This window comes from Primulina tabacum, chromosome 11, assembly GCF_025594145.1.
Source record: "Primulina tabacum isolate GXHZ01 chromosome 11, ASM2559414v2, whole genome shotgun sequence".
Classification (NCBI taxonomy): Eukaryota; Viridiplantae; Streptophyta; class Magnoliopsida; order Lamiales; family Gesneriaceae; genus Primulina; species Primulina tabacum.
In genome coordinates this window covers 35957697-35979258 of record NC_134560.1, presented here as the reverse complement: position 1 = coordinate 35979258, position 21562 = coordinate 35957697, and the positions used below count along the sequence as shown (strand labels likewise).

The following is a 21562-nucleotide window of genomic DNA, read 5'->3' as shown; positions in this document are numbered from 1 at the left end:
AACAAACATTGGATGCTACATGATTTAAGTTGAAGAGATTGAGGGTTTTTTTATTTTCGGAAAGAGAGACTATAAAATTGAAGGATGACTTAATATTTTTATGAGGAACTTAAACATACAAACTGATTGTCTTTTATGTTATTTTGATTCAATTACTGAAGTGACATCTGACGAGTTGCGACGTCGTAACAACACTTTTCAATGTCATATTAGCATTTTTCAGTGATACATCTTAGTTAATCAAAACCCAAAGTTGAATAAGTTAATAGACCAAAAAAAACTTTCTTCTCTATTTTAAATTATATTCAACTTGATATTCATATAAATGTTGATTAAGAGTGGAATATTTTAATTATAATATATTTAATTAAAACAATATTTCTTCAAAGTTATGAACAGTTGGATTAAATGTAATATATGTCGACCAGTGTAGAAATCATAAGAAAATTTCAAATTTAAAAATTAGATATACACATGTATCAAAAAGAAGAAGATGCACACACACACACACACACACATACATACATACAAAAAAACACACACACACACACACACATATATATATATATAAACGCACTTTGGAAATGAAGAATTAAGACAAAGAATGGTAAAGTATATGTAGAATAAAGGTGTGAATTGGAAAAGCCACTATATGCATGATTGATTCTGTATATATTTTTTGTGAAAAATGACCATTGCTTTCTCTACTTTCATTATTTTAATTATTTTTCCCACTTTTTACAGAACTCCGCCAACCTCATCCATGTAAACCTCGCCTATAAATACAATAACACGCAGGTGCTTAGTAACGGTGAAAAGAGGCTTAATTAATTAAGCTCAACCCATATAACTCAGTTGATCAGAAAAACAAGAAAATAAGCAAGAAAAGTGTGTTCTAATTCATACAAAAATGGGTGAGAGAAAAGGAATTATATTTGGAATTAACAAAGAAGAATGGTGTCGAGGAAATCTTCAGAGCAATCATTTTTCACCTGAGTTTATGAATCTTCAGGTTCTTTAATTTTCATTCTTCTATATTTATTATTTTTTGATACGCACATATTTGAAGTAATTTATCAATGAATCTTGAATATTACCTGTTTGCTTTAGATTAATGGGGATCTCTCTCTTTACGTGGGATTTTTTGCCTTTGTGCATGGCTGATATTCTTCGGCCAACATGGCACCGAAGTTTCATATTTGATGATATTTTTATGCTTTAAAGATTTAAGCTCGAAATTTTTATTTTTTTCTTTTTGTTCATCCAAGGTTGAATCGAGTTTCAGGACTCGAACTGATAGAAATGTAAACTTTATATACGTCTGTATTAATTAATATTTTCATTTATCTTCTCCAAGTCTCCTAAAGTTTTGAACTTTTTTCCTGTTTGCTTTATTGATGCAGAAAGAATGGTGTGAGAGTAGTTCACAGTTGAGTCCTCTCGGGTTGAAACTAAACAAATCAAAATCTTTTCTGGATTTACTGCATGAGATGTATGGGAAGAAGCAAGAAGAGTTGTCCACAAATGAAAATCATCCGAACTCGAACCATAGCAAGCCGAAAACAGATCCAACCAACGTTTCGGGATACCGGAAGGCTTCAAATTTTCAGGCAGCTCTAATAACGATTGGATCTTGGAAGGTATATAACATTATCCCACTGTTTCTATGAATTGGTGATTTTTTTTAATTTCATTCCTAAATCAAAGATACATGCAATGCCTGTGGACAGAAGCTTAGCAGGCGTGCAGGAGACTTGACAGCCAAAATTTACTATGCCAAACGTAAACTCGTTTGGGAAGTTTTAGAAGGAGCATTGAAGAGTAAGATGGAAGTAGAATGGTCTCAGATTACAGCCATCAGAGCCTCTCTGCCCGATAATAGTGGTGGGATTTTGGAGATCGAGGTAAAATTATATCAACAATTTTCATACAATTTTAATATAAATGAATTTATAATAATGTTTTGTAACATTGATTCATATGATCTCTTTCTTCTTATGGTATCATGTCTGAATATAAAATAAATTTCTTAATGTGATTTAATATTGTGTGTAGTTGAGTAATCCACCTTCGTTTTATCAAGAAACTAGTCCTCAACCAAAAAAGCATACGCTTTGGCACCAGATATCTGATTTCACAGGAGGTCCAGCTTCAAATTACAGGTATCCCACCATTACCTCATTATTTAATCTCATAAGTTAACTAAACAAAAAAATTCAAAAGTACGGCCAAAGTGAATCAGAGCCCAGTAAGTACATTCATGGTATGAGTTCATTCCTCTGCAGGAGGCATTTGGCAATATTCCCTCCCGGAATACTCGACAAACATTATGAGAATCTTTTGCAATACGATCCATCACTCTTTGCTTTAAGTCTGAAGCCATTCCCAAGTTCAAGAAGTCCTCTTTTCGACCCGCCTTCACATGATAACTCGGGTTTTTCTTTGAACTGCAATGGATATGAGTCTCAGTGTCACCCCTCTAGAAACTATCCTGCAACAACAAAAGAAGTTTATATCACCTCAAATCAAAATTCATCAGTATCAGGTATTGATCATATCAGTAACCTCTACAGTTCTGATATCCCAACTTCTCTCTAATGCATCAAATGTTTGGTTACAGAAACGTATCCGCCTTACTATATACCTGTTACTCATAATCCAACAACTTGGAATCAAGGTCCAGAATTTTATGTGGTAAATGGTAGCATTCAAGGGCAATCAGATACAACTTTAGTGGCTCAAGGCAAAGAGACTTTTACTTTTCAAAATCATCACTCAATCATGTCGGAGTTCATAGATACTGATAACTATTTGCCAGGGGATTCTCAAAATTATCAAGTGGAACCGTTGCATTCAACTCATGGTTTCTTAAATGCAAATTTCAATAACAGCAATTGGATGGACACGGAAATGAATCACCAAATTAATGATAATGATCAAGTTATGCAGAATGCAGATGGAAATAGTGCCATTTCGGGCTATGTTTGCCTAAATAATATGGTCGGGTGGGTGCCCCACCAAGATCCCAACCAGAGATCTATGGTAGCTACAATGGATGATTATTGCCCACTCAATCCATTTGGTTCAGCTAACGGAGATTTTCTGGATTCTGTATTCTGATCAAGTTAGGATGAGAATAGGATAATAATTGGCCAAGTGTGAGTACATATCATGCATCACTGACCCTTTTCCCAATCGGGTTTTTGTTTTTATTGCAAGATAGGATGAGCTCGTCTCTTTTAATGCAAATGCTTCTTCATAAAGACCCCCAATACATTTGCTCAAATAAATGTAATACAAGCCCAATCAAATTCAATGCAGGTGTCAGCGCGGTGTGGCACGACATTTTCAAATTTTACATTAAAATACAACAAGCCTTATAAGTATAAATTTCAGAAATTCAACCTAGTCTATTCCTTCATGTTATTGAAAATATGTTGTCTTTACATAAATTGAATCAATAACAGAATGTCTATCAAAACACAGAAGAATAACAAAAAAATAAACTAAATGGCGGTAACGATTTATCTCCTTCACCAGACCCAGAATTGGAACAATTTCTTCCTCATTCTTATCTGAGAGGGATTTTTAGTAGTTGAAATGATATGATCATCACTCAGTAAGTAGGAGAAAAATCCTCCCAACTTTTAAAATCATTTTCACATAAATCTCAAATACAATATTCAGAGCAGAAACAAAATATTTTTCAGGAATAAACCGGTATAATTTTAAATATTTGATATATTATGAATTTCATGCCTAACTGATATTAATCCCCTACATTTTAATATTTTAAAGGGTGAGACATGAATCATGAATGTTCAGAATATATATTTCTACTTTTTGTTCATAAATTTCAGTGGTTCAGATATACAAATTTCAAAAATCAAACTTTAAACGCAAAAAATACATGTTGGTCGGTCTTAAATTAGATTACACGAGTTAAAATAGAAAGCTCACTTACAGTATTATGCTTAAAAACAATTTGATTGATGATCACATAGATCTGCCTTTGCTACTGGAATGTTGCTCGAATAAGTATGCTCCTTGCTCGAATTTTATGGTGACTTGTTCAAAGTTCTGTGTAACAATGATTCAGAATTTTGTGTGTGATTAAATCTGATATTAGTCTCTCTTTTACTGTCATTTATTTTGTAGAGCCCAAAATCAGTATACATAAAACCCGTACATTTATTTAATTTGTTAAATTAATTATTTAAGTTTAAAATGATTTTAGAAATGCATGATTTATGAAATTTCATTATTTTAATTATTTATGTTTATTTGATGCTTGTTAAAATGTTTTCTCGAATTTATGTTTCAGGCGAATATTAGAAGCGGGATCGAGGGAAAGAGACCGGAGACAATTTTGGCAATTTTAAAATGTGTTATTTTATTTCAAGTGAAGAAAATGACACTTTTAAAGGATTTATGAAGTTTTAACATTTTTAAAGCCTAATTTAAAAATTAGGTGATTTTAAGATTTTTAAACTATTAAAGTTTATCAATTGTTGATTTTATTTTAATTAGGGAATTTTAGTAAATTTATTATGGGATTAGAATTTTATTAAATTGATAATTGTTTTAACATTTTAATTGGCATGATTAATTAATTAATTAAACAAATTTTTCCTTAATTAAAACACACACACCTTATACTTACCAATTATGTGGATGCAAACACCCCACATACCACACACATATATTCACGTATACTCACACCACACACATAAAAAATTTCTTGGTCAATTCTTTTATTCTATTATGGTAAGAGGAGAAGAGAAGTTTTCTTGAAACTCTCTTTCAGCAGCCTCCATATCACCATCTCCCTCTCCAAATTTTCTTCAGCAATCCTTCGTTGATTTAGCAGCAAAAATCGTGCCTCAAGTCGCCCGGATCATTTCCCGCACCGTGTCGCTTCGATATTCACCGTATCGTGAGTTTTAAAGATCAAAGGCATGTATATTCTTTCATTTCTGCATCGATCTTGTCATAGTAAATATTTTGATGTTTATTGTATGAAAATCATGTGTATGTTATGTAAGAGTTTGAGCAAATATGGTTGGATCACTTTTGAAACGGTTTCGGATCTGAAAACTCGAATTTGCTGTCTTTTTAATTACTGCGATTTTTCAGTCGGATTTCTTGTAGTGCCCAAATTCAGTACACGTATAACACATGCATTTATTTAATTATTAAAGCAGTTATTTAATTTTAAATCGAGTCTTAGTAGTGCATGATTTATTTAAATGTATTATTTTAAATTAATTATGTTTATGTGATGCACGTTAAAATATTTTTGGAGTTTCATGTTTCAGGCGATTATTCGAGGCGGGATCGAGGAAAAGACCGGGGACGATTCTTGGCAATTTAAAGTGCGGTATGTTATTTTAAGAGCTAGGAAGGGGCATTTTAAATAATTCATTTAGTTTAGTATTTTAAAGCCTTATTTATGTATTTAATAATTTAAGAGTTTAGAACTTTTAAAATTAGTGTGTAATTATTTTAATTGAGGAGATTTATTAAACTAGTGTGTGTTAACCTTTAATTAGTATTTTAATTAGTTAATTTAGCACTAATTTCTCCTAATTAAAAACCCACACACACGTTACACACACTCACACACACTTCCATGTTTTTACACACACTAAAACACATAACACACCCTACCAATCTTATTTTCAGATTTTTAAAAGAGAGAAAACCTAGGGTTCTTGTGAACTCAGCAGCTGCCCCTCCCTTCATAGAATTTCAGCACTTTTCGGTGAGTTTTATTGCAAGAAAGTCGAGCCGCAAGTCGTTCGGGATCAACCTCGCTTCTTTCCCGCGTCGGTGTCGTCATTACGGTATTTTTAAATATCAAAAGGCACGTATATTCTGTTATTGCTGCATCGATCTCGTCATATTATGCGTGTGTTGTTATTTAGGTGTAAAAATACATGTGTGATGCGTAGAAGTTTGAGCAATTATGTTTAGAACGCTTTTGAAACCATTTTAGATCTAAATTTTCGATTTTTGCTGTCTTTTAAATGCTGCGATTTTTCGGTCGCGTTTTTGAGAAAACTTTCAACACAAAAACTGTATAAATTTTTGATACCTTCGATTTGACAGTAAATTCGAAATGTTTGGATGAAAATTGAGAGAGTTATGACGTTTTTCGTGGAACTGCTCAAACTTCGTTTTTCAGAAAATTATGTATTGATGTGTTCTTGAGATTTTATTGTTGCAGGCTTCGTTGGAGATCGACGGGTGATCGTTGCTGCGTCTAGGTATGCTTAGTATGATGTTGGATTGTTATTTGATATGTCGTTTGGTGTCGATAGGCACTTGAATACACTAGAAGTCGTAGGAATCGATTTGGTGTCAATTGCCACGTTTTTGAATTGTATGTGTCGTAGGGTGGACGTCGTTGCTTTGGGTGTTGTGCGAAGTTGGGTCGATGTTATGGCATGCTAGGATGTGTCTCGGGTTGTCAGTTCATGGTCCGTACAATCGAGTCTAGAACGATAAGCATCGCGTATATTGAAATTTTCGTGAGTCTGCTCTTCCCGTAGGTACACGGACCCCCTCACGGACCAGAGCACGGGGTCCGTGTCTTTGTTTCTACTTGACTATCCTTTTTTCGAGCTGACACGAACCCCCACACGGACCAGAGCACGGGGTCCGTGCCTTTGTTTTCTTCTCGGGGTCAAGTTTGCGTACACACACGGACGAGGGCACGAGGTCCGTGCCTTCCCTTTTCTTCACGACACATTTCACCGCACGGACACGGACCCCGGAGCCGGACCTGGGCACGGGGTCCGTGTGTTTGTTATTTTGGGAAAAATTTATAGTATGCTTTGAGGTTTGATGTCATGGTTTAGTGCAATGATTTACAAGGTCGAGTCATGGGAATTTTAGAACGTCCTAAGGAATTGAATGAGCTCGTAAGTAAGCATGATATTTACGTCTAAGTTATGCAAGTTAAGCATTTGAATTCATGTTAGTATGTGCAGCAACGGCCCCCAATCGAAGTCCAATGAATCCCTCAACGCCAAGTAAGTATGCTCGACGTGCAAAAGAAAATATTTCAAGTTTTTGAGGTATGCTAAATGTCTTGTGACCAAATTATGAATGGATTTGGAAGTCGGTGAACGTGGCCGAGGACCTCTCCACCTCGTTAAAGCATGAACGGGTTTAGATCAGGATTGGAAAGCGTTAAAGCATGAACGGGGACCGATCCACCCGTTAAAGCATGAACGGGGATCTCATGCATGTGGCAGTGGATACGTCCCTATCAGCCCAGTACTGTGGTTTAGTCTGATCAGGCGAATTATGTTATGGGTCACTTGTTTTGAAACATCCTCTACGCAAAATGTTGAAGCCATGTATGTTTAAGTATGTTCAAGTATGCAAGCATGTTTAAGAAAAGTTTATGGCACGTCTAAGCATGTATGTACGTATGTTCAAGTTTTATCTTGCAAGTTCAAGTTAAAGTATGTATGCCTATTTTAAAGTTGCATGTGATCTTATTATGTAGTACTTGTTACTTCAAGTTTATACGTGTTGAGTCTTTAGACTCACTAGACTTGATCGATGCAGGTGAGGATGTTTTTGAGGAGACAGGAGATGGGGACCAAGGAGCAGGCTTGGACTGAGCGGGAGGCTAAACCCGAGGACCGCCATGTTTTTAAGTCTTTATGAAAATGTTCAAATACTTTTGTCAAACTCTATTTTAGATCTTTGTTGAGACGTACAGTTAATTTTACCGAATTTTGAATGCTCACGTTTTATTTAAGAAAAATTTTTAATTCTTCCGCAAATTTTAGTAGTAAAAAGTACGGAACGTCACATTTCTGGAAAAACTTTCAACAGATGAAACGTAGAACTTTTCGATACCTTCGATTTGTTATAAAATTCGAAATATTTGGATAAGAAATGAGTGAGTTATGATTGTTTTCGTGAGACTGCTCAACTGCGACTTTTACGAAAATGTGTTCTTGACATGTTCTTAAAGTTATTTGTTGCAGGCTTCGTTGGACATCGTCGGGCTTGTGTTACTGTATTTAGATATGTTATGGGATGTGTTTAGGTGTTATTTGGTGGTTCGTTTGGGTCGGGATTGGCCTGGGATGTAATAGAAGTCGTAGGAAGCGAAACGATGTCGAATTACGGGTTATTATTGTATTGAAGTTGCTTATAGATGCTTGGAGACGTTTGGGGTGTTTGTACGGGTTTGAATCAATGTAATAGCATCCTAGGATGAGTCTCGAGGTGTTGGTTCACGGTCTTTAGGCTTGGATTGAAAGGATGAATGATTAACTTAGTGAATTTTCGTGAATTTCCAATTACAGAGGGTACCTGGACCCCTTCCCGGACCTCGACACGGAGTCCGTGTCCTTTTTCCTTCAAAAATACCAAATTTTCGTGTCTACCTGGACCCCTACACGGGGTACGTGTACTTCCTCTTAAAAAAAATTAAAAAAAAAATTTTTTTTTTAGGATTTGCTTCGGGGTTCTATTTCATGGTTTAGTACGATGGTTAAAATTTATTTATGTAAAATATAGGATTGGTTTTGGTGTTCTATATCATGGCTTAGTACTATTATTAAACGAGGTCAAGTCCCGAGTGATCTAGAATGTCATAAGCTATTTATTTATTTCGCTGGCAAGCACTAGTTACCTACGTATAAGTTATGCAAGATATGTGTTTGAACTCATAATAGTATGTGCAGTAGTGGCCCCAAGCGAGATCCAACGAATCCCTCAACGCTAAGTAAGTATGTTCGACGTGAAAAAGAAAATATTTCAAGTTTTTGAGGTATGCTAAATGTCTTGTGACCAAATTTATGAATGTGTTTGGAAGTCGGTGAGCGTGGCCGAGGACCTCTCCACCCCTTTAAAGCATGAACGGGTTTTGATCAGGATTGGAAAGCGGTAAAGCATGACCGGGGACCAATCCAACCGTTAAAGCATGAACGGGGATCTCATGGATGTGGCAGTGGATTTTTCCTGTCAGCCCAGTACTGTGGTTTAGTCTGATCAGGCGAATTTATGTATGGATCACTTGCTTTGAAACATGTCTCCACGCAAAATGATGAAGTTTATATATGTTCAAGTATGTACAAGTATGCAAGCATGTTTAAGAAAAGTCTTATGATGATGGCACGTCTATGTTTATGTACGTATGTACAAGTTTCAAGGATGTTACGTTCAGATTTTAAGTATGCAAGTTCAAGTTTCAAGTACGTACGCTCTATTTTAAAGTTGCATGTGATTTTATTACGTATTACTTGTTACTCCCAGTTTATACATGTTGAGTCTTTAGACTCACTAGACTTGATCGATGCAGGTGAGGATGCATTTGAGGAGACGAGGGGTGAGGACCAGTGAACTGGCTTGGACTGAGCGGGAGACTAAACTCGAAGACCGCCATGTTTTTAAGAATTTATGAAAGTTTCAAATACTCTGATTTTATGTTACTGTCATGTTGCCTAGTCAAATGCTTTAGCAAAATTTTTAATTTCGATCGTTTGGTTGCAGTATTTTTTTTTTAGAACGGATTGTGGATGATCGCAATTTGAAAGTTTATTTCATATTTAAGAAAAATTTTATTTTTCGCAAATTTCAAGTAGTTTAAAAGTACGGTACGTTACATATTTGCCATAATTTCGAACTAATTCGTCAGTTACGAGATTTGAAATGACTTCTGAATTTTGGGATGGTATGCTGAAATTTGGTTGCAACTGCTGAAAATGGTTTGCTGAATATGATCATGCTGAAATCGTATGCTGAAATTGAGAATTCTTAGCTTTGCTGAAATTGGTAGTCGGCTGAAATTTGGTTCTCACATCCCTCTCTCGTGAAAAATTTCATCCTCGAAACTTGATTCATCTTGTTGTTCGAAAAGACAAAAGTATCTCTTGCGCGTGTTTTCTTCAAGTTCTCTTGTAGCTTCACGTTTCGTATGATTGTGTTATGACCTATTGTTAATGGGCCTACGATAAAACAAGCCCATGAATTATAAATCCTTATAAGAGTCTAGAAAAGGAGCAATAAATAAACATGTGAAGAATGAAGTTGTTTTGGGGATTCTTTTGTTTTGTTTCGAGGGTTATAACTAGCTTAGCTAGAGAAATACTTGCATTTGGCAAGGGTTTGTGCACATAGATTATCTCTAGGAACATATTTCTATTATCTTTGCAACATAATTTGAGTTTTAAATTTGTAGATCTAACAGGTTGGACCATTGAACCTTGACGTACGGTATAAACATTCGTCTCAAAACTCAATCCCTAATGTCAACTATGTGGATTGGGATTTTTTCGTACAGTAGGTTCTCTTATTATCTTGGACTATCAAGGGTCCCATTTCAAGTATATAACTTGGATCAGATATGTAGCTTCTTAGTTGTGATGCGTGAAAAACTTCATGAATTATGGACAAGTTGGGTTGTAAAGCCTATTGGTAAGCTAATGCACCCACATTCTTTAATATTTCATAAAGTCCCACGTTCTTGGATTCAACTTTCCGGTTTTGTCGAATCGAATTACGCCTTTTATCTGAGAGATTTTCACGTATACTATTTTCCCAACTTCGAATGCTAATGGTATTTTTTAGGTCTGCCAAACTTTTTTGACGATCTTAGGCTACCTTAATTCGTTCTTTAATGATGTTAACTTTATTCACGGTGGCTTGGACTATTTCAGATCTGGTGATGGTCTTCTCTCTCACTTTATCCCAAAACAGGGGTGATAGACACTTTCTCCCATAAAGAGCTTTGTAGAGAGTCATACCCAGGCTCCTATGGAAGTTATTGTTGTAGGAAAATCTTCCAGAGGTAGGTGATCACTCGAGTTTGAGCTGAAGTCTAATGCATAGGCTCACAACATGTCTTCAAGCGTCTTAATAGTTCTCTCGGTCTGTCCATCAGTCTTCAGGTGGTATGATGTGCTAAGCATTATATTCATACCCATCTCTCCTTGGAAATTTTTCCAAAATCTCGATGCAAATCTCGAGTCTCTGTCATAAACAATGGTGATTGGTACCCCATGCAATCGCACTATATTATTCATGTATAGGGGTGTCAAATTGTCCAAATTGTAGTTCATGCATATGAGTATGAAATGTGCGGATTTAGTTAGTCTATCCACGATAACACATCTAATTGTGGCTTTGTCGCGATTTTGGCAGTCCCACTATGAAATCCATGGAAACATACTCTCATTTCTATTTCGAGATTTCTAATGGTTGAAGTAATCCGCTAGGTATTTGATGTTCAGCTTTCACTTGTTGACATACCAAGCACTAGAGACGAAGTCAGCAAAATCTCTATTCATCCCACTACACCAAAATTTGTTCTTTAGATCCTTGTACATTTTGTTGTTTTCAGGATGAATAGAAAATTTTGACTTGTGTGCTTCTGACATGACTTCTTGTCATAATTTTCCAACATTTGACACGCACAGCCTATCTTGCATCCAAAGCACGCCGTTGTTGTCGATTTGATATTCATGATTGTTTTCTTCCTTGACTTGAGCTTTGATTTTTGTCAAGTTAGGATCTTAACCCTGACTTAGCTTCATTATCTCACGCAAACATGGTTTGACAGATACAGAAGTGATGATCATCTTACCCATGTTCTTGCAACTCAGAGCGTTAGCTACTTTGTTGGCCTTTCCCAGGTGGTAGCTGATTGTCAAGTAATGCCTCTAAATCTTCAGGGAAAATACTACTTCAGCTGAATCAAGATCATGCGCAGGGTAATTTTACTCATATGACTTTAACTATCTTGACGCATATGCAATCACCCTCCTTCTTGTATGAGTACACACCCGAGTCCTTCTTTCAATGCGTCGCTGTAGATGATGAAGTCCTTGTCCTCCGCCGAGAGTACAAGGACTATAGAAGCTAACTTTTACCACAGTGTTTCAAATCACTTCTCACATTTCTCGCTCCAATTGAATTTGGAGTTATTTTGTGTGAATTTGGTGAGTGGCACTGCTATCAAAGAAAATCTTTCAACAAACATCTGATAGTAGCCTATCAGGCTTAGGAAACTTTGAATCTCGATTACATTCTTCGGTCTTGGTCACTCCATTATCGTTTGTACCTTTGCAGGGTCAACTGATACACCTTTAGCGGATATTATGTGATCTCAAAATGCCACATTATCTAGTCAAAACATATCATGAACTTGACATAAAACTCATTCTCCCTCACTGTTCAAATAGTTTTTTGGAGGCGCTCATCGTGGTCTTCTTAGCTTGGATAGTAAACAAGGATGTCGTACTACCACGAATTTGTAAAAAAATTGCTCGAATACCCAATTCATGATATCCATGAAAGCTGCGAGGACATTCGTAAATCCAAAAGGCTAATCTGTGAATTTGTAATGTTCATATTTTGTTATGAAGGTTGTCTCAGGAACATCCTCTGTCTTAATCTTCAGTTGATGATACCCTAACTGCAAGTCAAGCTTTGAAATACTTTAACTCCTTTTAGCTGGTCAAATTGGTCATCGATTATTGGGAGTAGATATTTGTTCATGATTGTGATCTTGTTCAACTCTCGGTAATCGATGTATTTTCTCATGCTTTCATCCTTCTTCTTGACAAATAAGGTGGGTTCTCTCCAAGGTGATGCACTTGGCCGAATTTGCTTCTTATCGAACAACTCTTAGAGTTATCCTCTGAGTTCCTTAAGTTCTAATGGCATCATTCGGTATGATGCCTTCAAAACAGGTGTTGCTCTGAGTGTCAATGTTGTAAGAATGCTAAAAAAAGAGATTGATTATCCTTATTACAGTCTACTATTAACAGTTTAGTCTATAACTTCTCCCAATCCTAACTCCATGTGATCCTCCTCGGGATCTTCATCAAGTTACTCCTCGGGATCCTCTTCGGACTCCTTTTCTTCATTGATGGCAATCACCACTTGCAGCTGCTCAATATGGTTATGTAGGACAGAATGTCGGTCACTAAGTATCTCAATAGTGTTATGTTGTTCATGGATTTGAGAATAAGTCTGCTCACGATACTGAGTATTCTGATGCATGAACTAATCTTTTTGATCTCTAAGCGTCTGAATCTTCCCAACCAGGTTGTCCCGGAGGTCAGTGAACTCGGAGAAATTTTCTTGAGATGTTTCCAATTCTTCCTTGATCTTTTCATGCATGTTGTTATACCTTGCACATAGTAAGCAAAGCTCTCCATATCAGCTCAAATACTTCTCTAAATCCAAAAATTCATTCTTGTCGAATCTCAAGCATAGGTTATACCCTCGAAACTGCTTTATCTCCCTTTCTATATGATTAATATAACAAATTTGGTAAGTCATATCATACACCAAAAAACTTGAGAGAAAAAGTTCATCATAATTTTCTAAATATCTAAATCATGCTAATGACAACCAATAGTATAAACAAAAGGAATCATAGTAGGTAATACTCGATGGACATAAGTTTGATAGCTAGGACAAGCTTGATAAAATTAGCCCAAAATTAAACCATCTCAGGATTGGATCAAATTTTTTCTAAAATCCTCCCAATCATGAACATGAAGTGTGCAAAGTTTGTTATTAAAATAATGAGTTTCTGGAAATAAAAATTCTGCAAAATTTTCGAAAAATGAAAATTTCAGAAAATTCGTGATATCATTTGGAGTTTGTGTGGAAAACACTTCAACTTATAAGGGTTTGTTCTTGTTCTTAAAGCGTTTCTAGATCTACTGAGTTCAGTGTGACTACTCTACTAATATCTAGCTCTTCTGGAACAAGGTCTATTTAGTCCAACTTTGCTGAATCAGGATCTGCTGAGTTCTGGTCTACCGAATTTCGTCTACTGCATTTGGGTCTACTGAATTTGGGTCTACCGAATTCCGGTATGCTGATTTCAAGACTACAGAATTCAGGGTTGCTGATGTCAGACACGCTTCTAAAATAATCAAAGCTATGCTGAATTCAGATATGGCTTCTGTACTGATTTGCCCAACTTTACACAATTGGTTTATTATTTCAGTGGGTATATATGATCCTTATAATCTTCTAACAGTTTGAAATTTTTCCTACCCAGATTATGAAACCTGGTTAGCTCAGATACCACTTCAATGTTAAGTCTCGAGACCGAGTCATATTGACACCAACGTTGTTCTCAAATTATACGTTCGATAACAACAAGTCTCAGAAATACATATTTCAAAAATTAAACCAGTATATTCATTCATAATAAAAAAAACATTGTTCGAATCAATAATAGAAATAACAAAATGTCTATCAAAATGTCTATCAAAACGCAGAGGAATAACAAAAAAATAAAAACTATATCAGCAATGATTTATCTCCTTCACCTGCCTCAAAACTTGATTTGCTCTTCATCCTCAATATTTTTCTCATTCTTATTTTAGATGGTTTTTGGGTGGGTGAGTAATATGGTTGTCGGAAAAATCCTTTCAACATTTAAAACCATTTTCACATAAATCTCGAATACAATATATTCAGACAGAAACAATATATTTTTCGGGAATAAACAAGTATCATTTTATGTACTAGACAGATTATGAATTTCATGACTAACTGATATCAGTCTTCTATATTTTAATCCTCTAAAGAGTGAGACATGAATCCGAATAACAAGAATTAGGAATGTTCAAACTATATATTTCTACCATTTGTTCATAAACTCCGGTGTTTCAAATATGTAGATTTCAAGAATCAGACTTTAAACACATAAAATACATGTTGATCAGTTTTGAATCAGATTGCAAGAGTTAAAATAAAAAGCCCACTTACAGTATTATGCTTAACAAAGTTTTGGTTGATGATTGACAAAAAACTGTCTTTGTTACTTGAATGTTGCTCGAATAAGTCTGATTCTTGCTCAAATTTTAGAGTGATTTGTTCAGTGTTTTGTATAACAATGATTCAGAATTCTATGTTATTTATAGAGTAAAATCTGACTGTTAGCCTCTCATTTACTGTCATCCATAACTTCAAATTAATTTGTCAGTTGAGATTTGAAATGGTTTCTGACTTTTGGGATAACATGCTGAAATTTGGTTGCGACTGCTGAAAATCGTCTTGCTGAAATCGAGAATTCTTAGCTATGCTGAAATTAGTATTTTGCCGAAATTGGGGTTCTCACAGCAAGTGTATGCGAGAACATAAACTCGAGGAATGCAGTGGATCACTCTGTTGAATCGGTTGGAACAATATAGATTTTATGCTCTTTGTTAGATTTTACTTTCTGAATAAATACAGATCATTTGTAATATTTAAAGTGTGGGATTAATAAAATCAATTATTAATCAAAGAATTACTTTTCTCTAATCCAAATCTTTTCTTTAACCCTTCTCCAACTGCATGGAGATAAGCCAAGGACTAATTGTTTACGTTCTGAACTTCTTCAAGTAAATGGAACTTTATGAAGTTCTTTCAACAATTATCTGTTATAGAAAATGTCTGAACATGTCACTTCAAATCAATTTTAAAAGTCTGTCATTTAATTTCAACAATGTACGGCTTAAAGTAAATATCAAATCATGATGTGATGAATAGGGTAGGAAGATCGTCTTCCTATCTTTCCAAGCATCCCTATCAATATATGCAGTGAAAAGATTAAAGCATAGAGTAGAAAGATAAATATAAATATCACGATCAAAAAAGGGATTCGTCTAATTATAAAATTGATAATAGAGGGAGCACAAAACTAGACTCGTGATAATTTAAATAGAACCACCCTTAAAACATCAAGAACCAGTATGCACCAAGCTACCACACTTTTATACAATAGTCAACACCATTTTTTACATCCGCAAATTTGGGACCTTGTGAGAAAGTCGCTAAAATTGGTAGCAGAGTTGCTTTGAATTCAAAAGAAACACTTAGTGTTGGCAAAATGAAATATCTTTTAAGATTATTTTATCAAATTAGTGAGAATGATTAACATTGAACTTAGTTATTGCTCATACCAAGAAATTGTAACAACCAAATTGATTAACATTGAACTTAGTTATTGCTCATACCAAGAAATTGTAACAACCAAATTCTCAGTAGTTGCAGCAAATGGTTCAGAATACAAGACTGCATAAATATTCATAGAATAAATTTCCTGCACAGAAAAACCAAAATTTTTAACATTCAAGTTGTTATCACAACCATAAAATGAGATGAGAACATGAAAGACCTTTCTTAAGCAGTTCATACACTGTTATACAAAATAAATGGGGAAAAAACTGTAAATGTGTGAAGTATCCATCGTATGCACATGAAACATTACTTACCTATTCATTGTATGTATCCACACGAAGCTCATTGATGTAATATTGTCATGTTCACTGTTCACCACTCTGGCTGTGAGTTAAATGAATAAACCAGTAAACACATATTCAAACAACTTGATTGGGGCAAAGTGTAAAGTAGAAAATGGATAGATAAAAGGAAAAAAAAGTAAAGAAGAATGTACCAGAATGATGGAAGGAGGAGCTCAGTATCCACGAATCAGGTTGAACTACTTCAGATGATAAAAAGAAACATGACCCCATAGTGTGGCCAAAGACTTATCCTAAGAGCTACTACGAGGAAAGATAGTGCTTCCGGCAAACCTCATTGTTGAAAGCCTTTTCTTTGGGAACTCCCAATTATTTAACCAAGATTACGATCAAACCAAATCATTGTAAAGGTGCCCATCTATGTCGGGAATGAATCCCTTTTCCACCATTTCCTCCTTGATAATATCATAGGTTGTACGATTAGGAACCAATCCTTTCTCCAACATCTCATTAAGAAGTCTATTTGCTTCTTCCAGCTTGCCATTCCGACAGTAATCCATGATCAACACATTATATGTCACAACATTTGGTCGCTTTCCTTCTTTTTCCATTCTTTTCATCATAGTCAACGCTGCTCTACGGTTTCCTTGGCGGCAATAACCAGCCACCAAAGCATTATATGTTACATGAGTGGGGTTCAACCCCTTTTGAGACATCTCATCAAGAAGCCTAACTCCATTCCTTGTTTGTCCTATCTTGCACATTGCATTTATTCTTATGTTGTAGGTGACTATATCAGCTTTCAAGCCATTTTTCTCCATTTCGAACAGAAGCTTATTTGCTTCTTCAATATTTCCTCCACCAAAATAACCACCAATTAAGCTATTGTAGGTTGAAACATTAGGAGACACCATTCTCTCTAACATCATATTGAATATAGATGATGTTTCTTTCACTTTACCAGCTTTGCAGTAGGCATCAATCAGAGTATTATATGTCAGTACATTGACTACAATCCCTTTCTTCACAATGTCATCAAAGAATTCTCTAGTTTCCATGAACATTTGTTTTTTAGCAAAGCCATTAATTATTGCATTATAAGTTGCAATATTCGGCTCCAAGCCTGATTTTACCATGTCTTCTTTCAACATCATTGCCTCATCAATTTTTCCACCGACGCATAATCCATTAATCAGTGTATTAAATGTTATCACACTTGGCTTCAAACCTTGTTCTTTCAATTCCTTAAACAGTTTAATAGCTGAAATCACATTACCATCCTTGCAAAACCCATCAATGAGAATGTTATAAGTGACCACATTGGGGAGGACCCTACTCTCCATCATCTCCTTAAACAGCATATTGGCTTTATACAGTTTCCCCATCCCACCCCTCTTACAGTACCCATCAATCAAGGTATTATAAGTAACCACGTTTGGTACTACCTGCCGAACCTTCATATCCTCCACCGTGTTCCGCGCTTTGTTCAACTTACCCGCCTTGCACAACCCATTGATCACTGTGTTAAATGTAATCAGATTCAACTCAATCCTTCTCCTGATCATCTCCTTGTACACAAACTCCAAGCTCCCTATTCTACATTCCTTGACCAAAATACCTAGCAATGAGTTACACGAAAGCACCGAAAACTTAAACCCATAATCACCAGCCCTCTTAAAAGACTCCAAGGCCAAATCAAGCTTCGTGTTGTTCACATAAGATGACATCAATATATCAAAAATGATGTGGTTAGCACATAAATTATCACTAAAAGTTGAAAGGGCGTGACAAAATGAAGAAATCGGGGGAGCTTTTTCGTGTTTCACAAATTTATGCAATAAAGCTCGAATCTTTGGATACTTTCCCTCATTTGCTAGAGAAACAAAGTGCTTGACGCAGTTTTCGAGAGAGCTGGCCTGGAAATTATACTGCAATATACAAATGCAAACAGCATTGTTAGTACAGAAAAGAAACTAAATGCAGCAACATGCCTTCACAAACTACAAAAGAAGCACGGAACGAAAACGCTGAGAACTAAAAATCCATATACTTTCACCAGCAAGCCTTCCAATGGTCAAATTTCCTATACAGCATGAATTTACCTTTTTTCTTGCATTTATGCTCATTCACACATTGGCTAAATTCAAAATTTAACCCCATAGAATCAAATTTCTTATCAATCAAAAAGAAAAATTAAGTAAAAACACTCTTGTATTATCCAGAACCCGATTACTACTTATGAAATGACACAAAGCTACATTTGGGGGACAAAAAACACTTACAATTAGGTACTCATCGGATTTAATTTCAACATGAGATGAAGAGTTAGGCCCCATTGAATCTCCATCCGAGTTCCGCTCAGCCTCCGGTTTGAGACCATCGAAGGAGAAAAACCTCCTGAAACCTCGAGGTACAGTACTAATTTGATCTTGTAGATTTTTTATCAATGGAGGCGAAGGCCTGCGGCGGTGGAAGGGGATGCCGAAGGCAATCAACATGGGTAAAACTCATCGATCATCCATGGATGAGTAATGACTTGCGAAGCTTTGTGCAAGCTTCTCTTCGTTTAAATTAGCTTGTAAAAGATCAAGATAGCTGTTAAGCCGGTGAAAGAAAATTAAACAGACGCTTAATCTTTTATATTTTAAAAATGATTACTTCTTTTTAGACGGTCTTAATTTTATTATATTCGATATTCACAGTAAAAAATAAAATATAATTTGATACACATGATAGGATAAACATGTGATATATAATATAAAGATAAGTTAATAATAAATAAGATGTAGGATATTATATTTAATATTTGGTATGATTTTAATAAGAGTGATTAGATTTATATATTAGATTGTAATGATAAAATTAACATTATCATAATAAATTTTATAATTTTTGTTTCTTGAATTCATATTTCTTATATGTTCATGTACCGACAGTGCTTGCATGATTTAATTTTTTTTAACTAATTTTACATATTATATAATATGATAATTGATTCCTTAATTTTGTGAGCCAAGTCAAATATAAATTTTTAAGGTTAATCGAATGATATTAATAATTTTATTGAGATTTATACAAATCATTTATATAATTATCTCGAGTTCATTTGTATAATTATCATATTATATAATATATAAAAATAAATAAAAATATTTATTTGATTTTAATTTCTACCTACAAGTGAAATGAGAAAAAAAAATCCTTTAGGATTTTTATATATTGAGGGCAATTAAGTCATTTGTGGTTTTTTTATCATTAGATTAAAATTATCACAGAGATATTTTATCCCTATATAAAATTATTTATCACGGGCTCACGATATTATCATGGGCTTTCTAAAAAGGTACCAAACGTGGGATAAGAGAGGGATTGATCCTCCCTTATCCCATGTACCAAACTATACATTAGTATAAAAAGTAATATTTTTTCATGAGTGACCAAAATAAGAGATATGTCTCACAAAATACGACACATGAAACCATCTTACACAAATTTTTGTCTTTTAAAAAAATAATCTTAACTTCATTATTTTAGATATATGTATTTTTAATACGTGTTTTTAATGATTTCAACAATGTATAATTCGTATTTTATATATTTGAATATATAAAAATTGTTTTTAAAATTATATTTTTACGGTTAATAATTTTTGTAATACGACACTCAGTAAAATAATAAAAAAAATTGGAAAACAAAATATCACAACTTGACTAAAATATAAAACACTAAAAATAGTGTAATTTATTTTAATTTGTATTGACTAGATTTTGAATTATAAGTCAAAAATAAATAAAAAATTTATTTTCTAAACAACAAAAGAGATTATGGATTAACCAATAGTTACCGTTCGACCTTTTAATAGAAATATTAGTAATATTTTAAAATAATTTGATTATTAAAAATTATTTCATTTCATTCATTTTTCATTTCGTCGGTACCAATAATTGGAATGGAATAGAACTACCGTTTCTTTCTTATTTTTATTTCATTCCGAAGCTGATTTCATTCATACCTTATTTCAATTCATTGTATCAATCATGACGTAAGTTTTTTGACTTATAAAATACTAAAAACATTCAAAATACTTGTCAAACAGAGCCGAGAAAATTATAGAGTTAAATAAAATGTTTCATAATACTTTATTTATATGATATAAATAAATTTTATTGCACATGTTTTTTATTTTTTATAATAATAATAGGTGATTTTTTTTTGTATCACGATCTAGGGATGGGGGAAACTCGAACTTGAGTCAATACATAAGAAATTTTGATGAGATCATTGGGTCAAGCTCTCGGTCTCATAATAATAGGTGATTCTAAGAAGCAATGAAATAACAAATCAATAGTTACAATTAATACTTTTTTTGAGCAAATAGTTATAATTAATATCGAGAGAGCAAAAACACAGCTATATGCTCCAAATGACTCTGGCTGCTTGCAGGTTTTGGGAAGGGAAAAGCAAATAATAAATTTCAAAGGTGTTCAGTCTTCATTTTTGTCCAAGGCAGGCAGAAAGAAAGCTCAAAAGTTAAAGCCATTGAGATCACCTTCGAGCACCGACTCAGGATCCGCAACCTCAAACTCTGTTCTATGATCCTTCACCATTCGATAAGGCTGCCAAAAGCGTATGTGTGATCAGTCCAATTCATTCGTGGTGTTGAAATTTATGTTAAATCACAATACCGAGTGCTTATGGGTGAAGATGAAATTATTATTCTCGCCTTGCTAGCAACTTTTCTCGAACCTAACTTATTTTGATGTTTTGTTCAGTTGGGCTCTTCAGCTAGACTGATCATTCAGTTCTACTCATATGCTAAACTGAACATGTTAAACTGGTCATTCAGTTTTGCTCGTCTGCTCAATTGATCATTCAATTTGGCTCATTTGTCAGACTGAACCTAGTAAATTGGTCCGTCAGTTTTGCTCATCTGCTCAATTGAACCACATTGTCTGCTGAAATCAGTCTTCAGAACTTGTATCTTCTTGTTATCTATTAGCATATTACATTCTAATTCAGATTTTGACTTTTGAATATGATTTGTATATCATTGTCTTAGCTTCGTAATATATACTAAATTATTTCATTTGGATAACCGAGCTGATCAGGCTGAGCAAAATACCGTAATTGCTAATCACTAACTGATTGTTGTTTTCGTCCAATCAGTTTGGTCTTGCAACTATCAGTTCTTCTAGATAACATCCGATTTAGCCCAACTGACGCAAAATACAACTTGTCTCAAATTGTGTTTTATGTTCAGTAGTTTTGACGGTTTGTCATTTGCATTACTGAGTTGTAAGATGTAATCAAAACATTGA

The 21562-nt window shown here is 34.5% G+C and overlaps 2 protein-coding genes across 10 annotated transcripts; one reads left to right on the top strand and one right to left on the bottom strand.

Moving 5' to 3' along the window:
• Positions 1-833: 833 nt before the first annotated feature.
• Positions 834-3511, top strand: LOC142518094 (uncharacterized). Its single transcript, XM_075620770.1, has 6 exons — positions 834-1012; positions 1404-1640; positions 1731-1904; positions 2056-2162; positions 2286-2545; positions 2621-3511. The coding sequence occupies exons 1-6, from the start codon at positions 911-913 to the stop codon at positions 3118-3120; spliced, it is 1380 nt and encodes a 459-aa protein (XP_075476885.1). The 5' UTR covers positions 834-910; the 3' UTR covers positions 3121-3511.
• Positions 2352-18854, bottom strand: LOC142518092 (uncharacterized). 9 transcript variants are annotated; one of them, XM_075620762.1, is made up of 5 exons: positions 18527-18854; positions 16439-18172; positions 16257-16326; positions 15999-16084; positions 15478-15567 (listed from the first exon to the last, which is right to left on the bottom strand). In XM_075620762.1, the coding sequence occupies exons 1-2, from the start codon at positions 18740-18742 to the stop codon at positions 16634-16636; spliced, it is 1755 nt and encodes a 584-aa protein (XP_075476877.1). In that variant the 5' UTR covers positions 18743-18854; the 3' UTR covers positions 15478-15567; positions 15999-16084; positions 16257-16326; positions 16439-16633. The 9 variants fall into 9 exon arrangements, with proteins under 9 accessions (XP_075476878.1, XP_075476881.1, XP_075476880.1 ...); XM_075620763.1 differs by lacking the exons at positions 15478-15567; positions 15999-16084 and adding an exon at positions 2352-2491; XM_075620766.1 differs by lacking the exons at positions 15478-15567; positions 15999-16084 and adding an exon at positions 2352-2491 and having other exon boundaries at positions 16257-16322.
• Positions 18855-21562: the final 2708 nt, after the last annotated feature.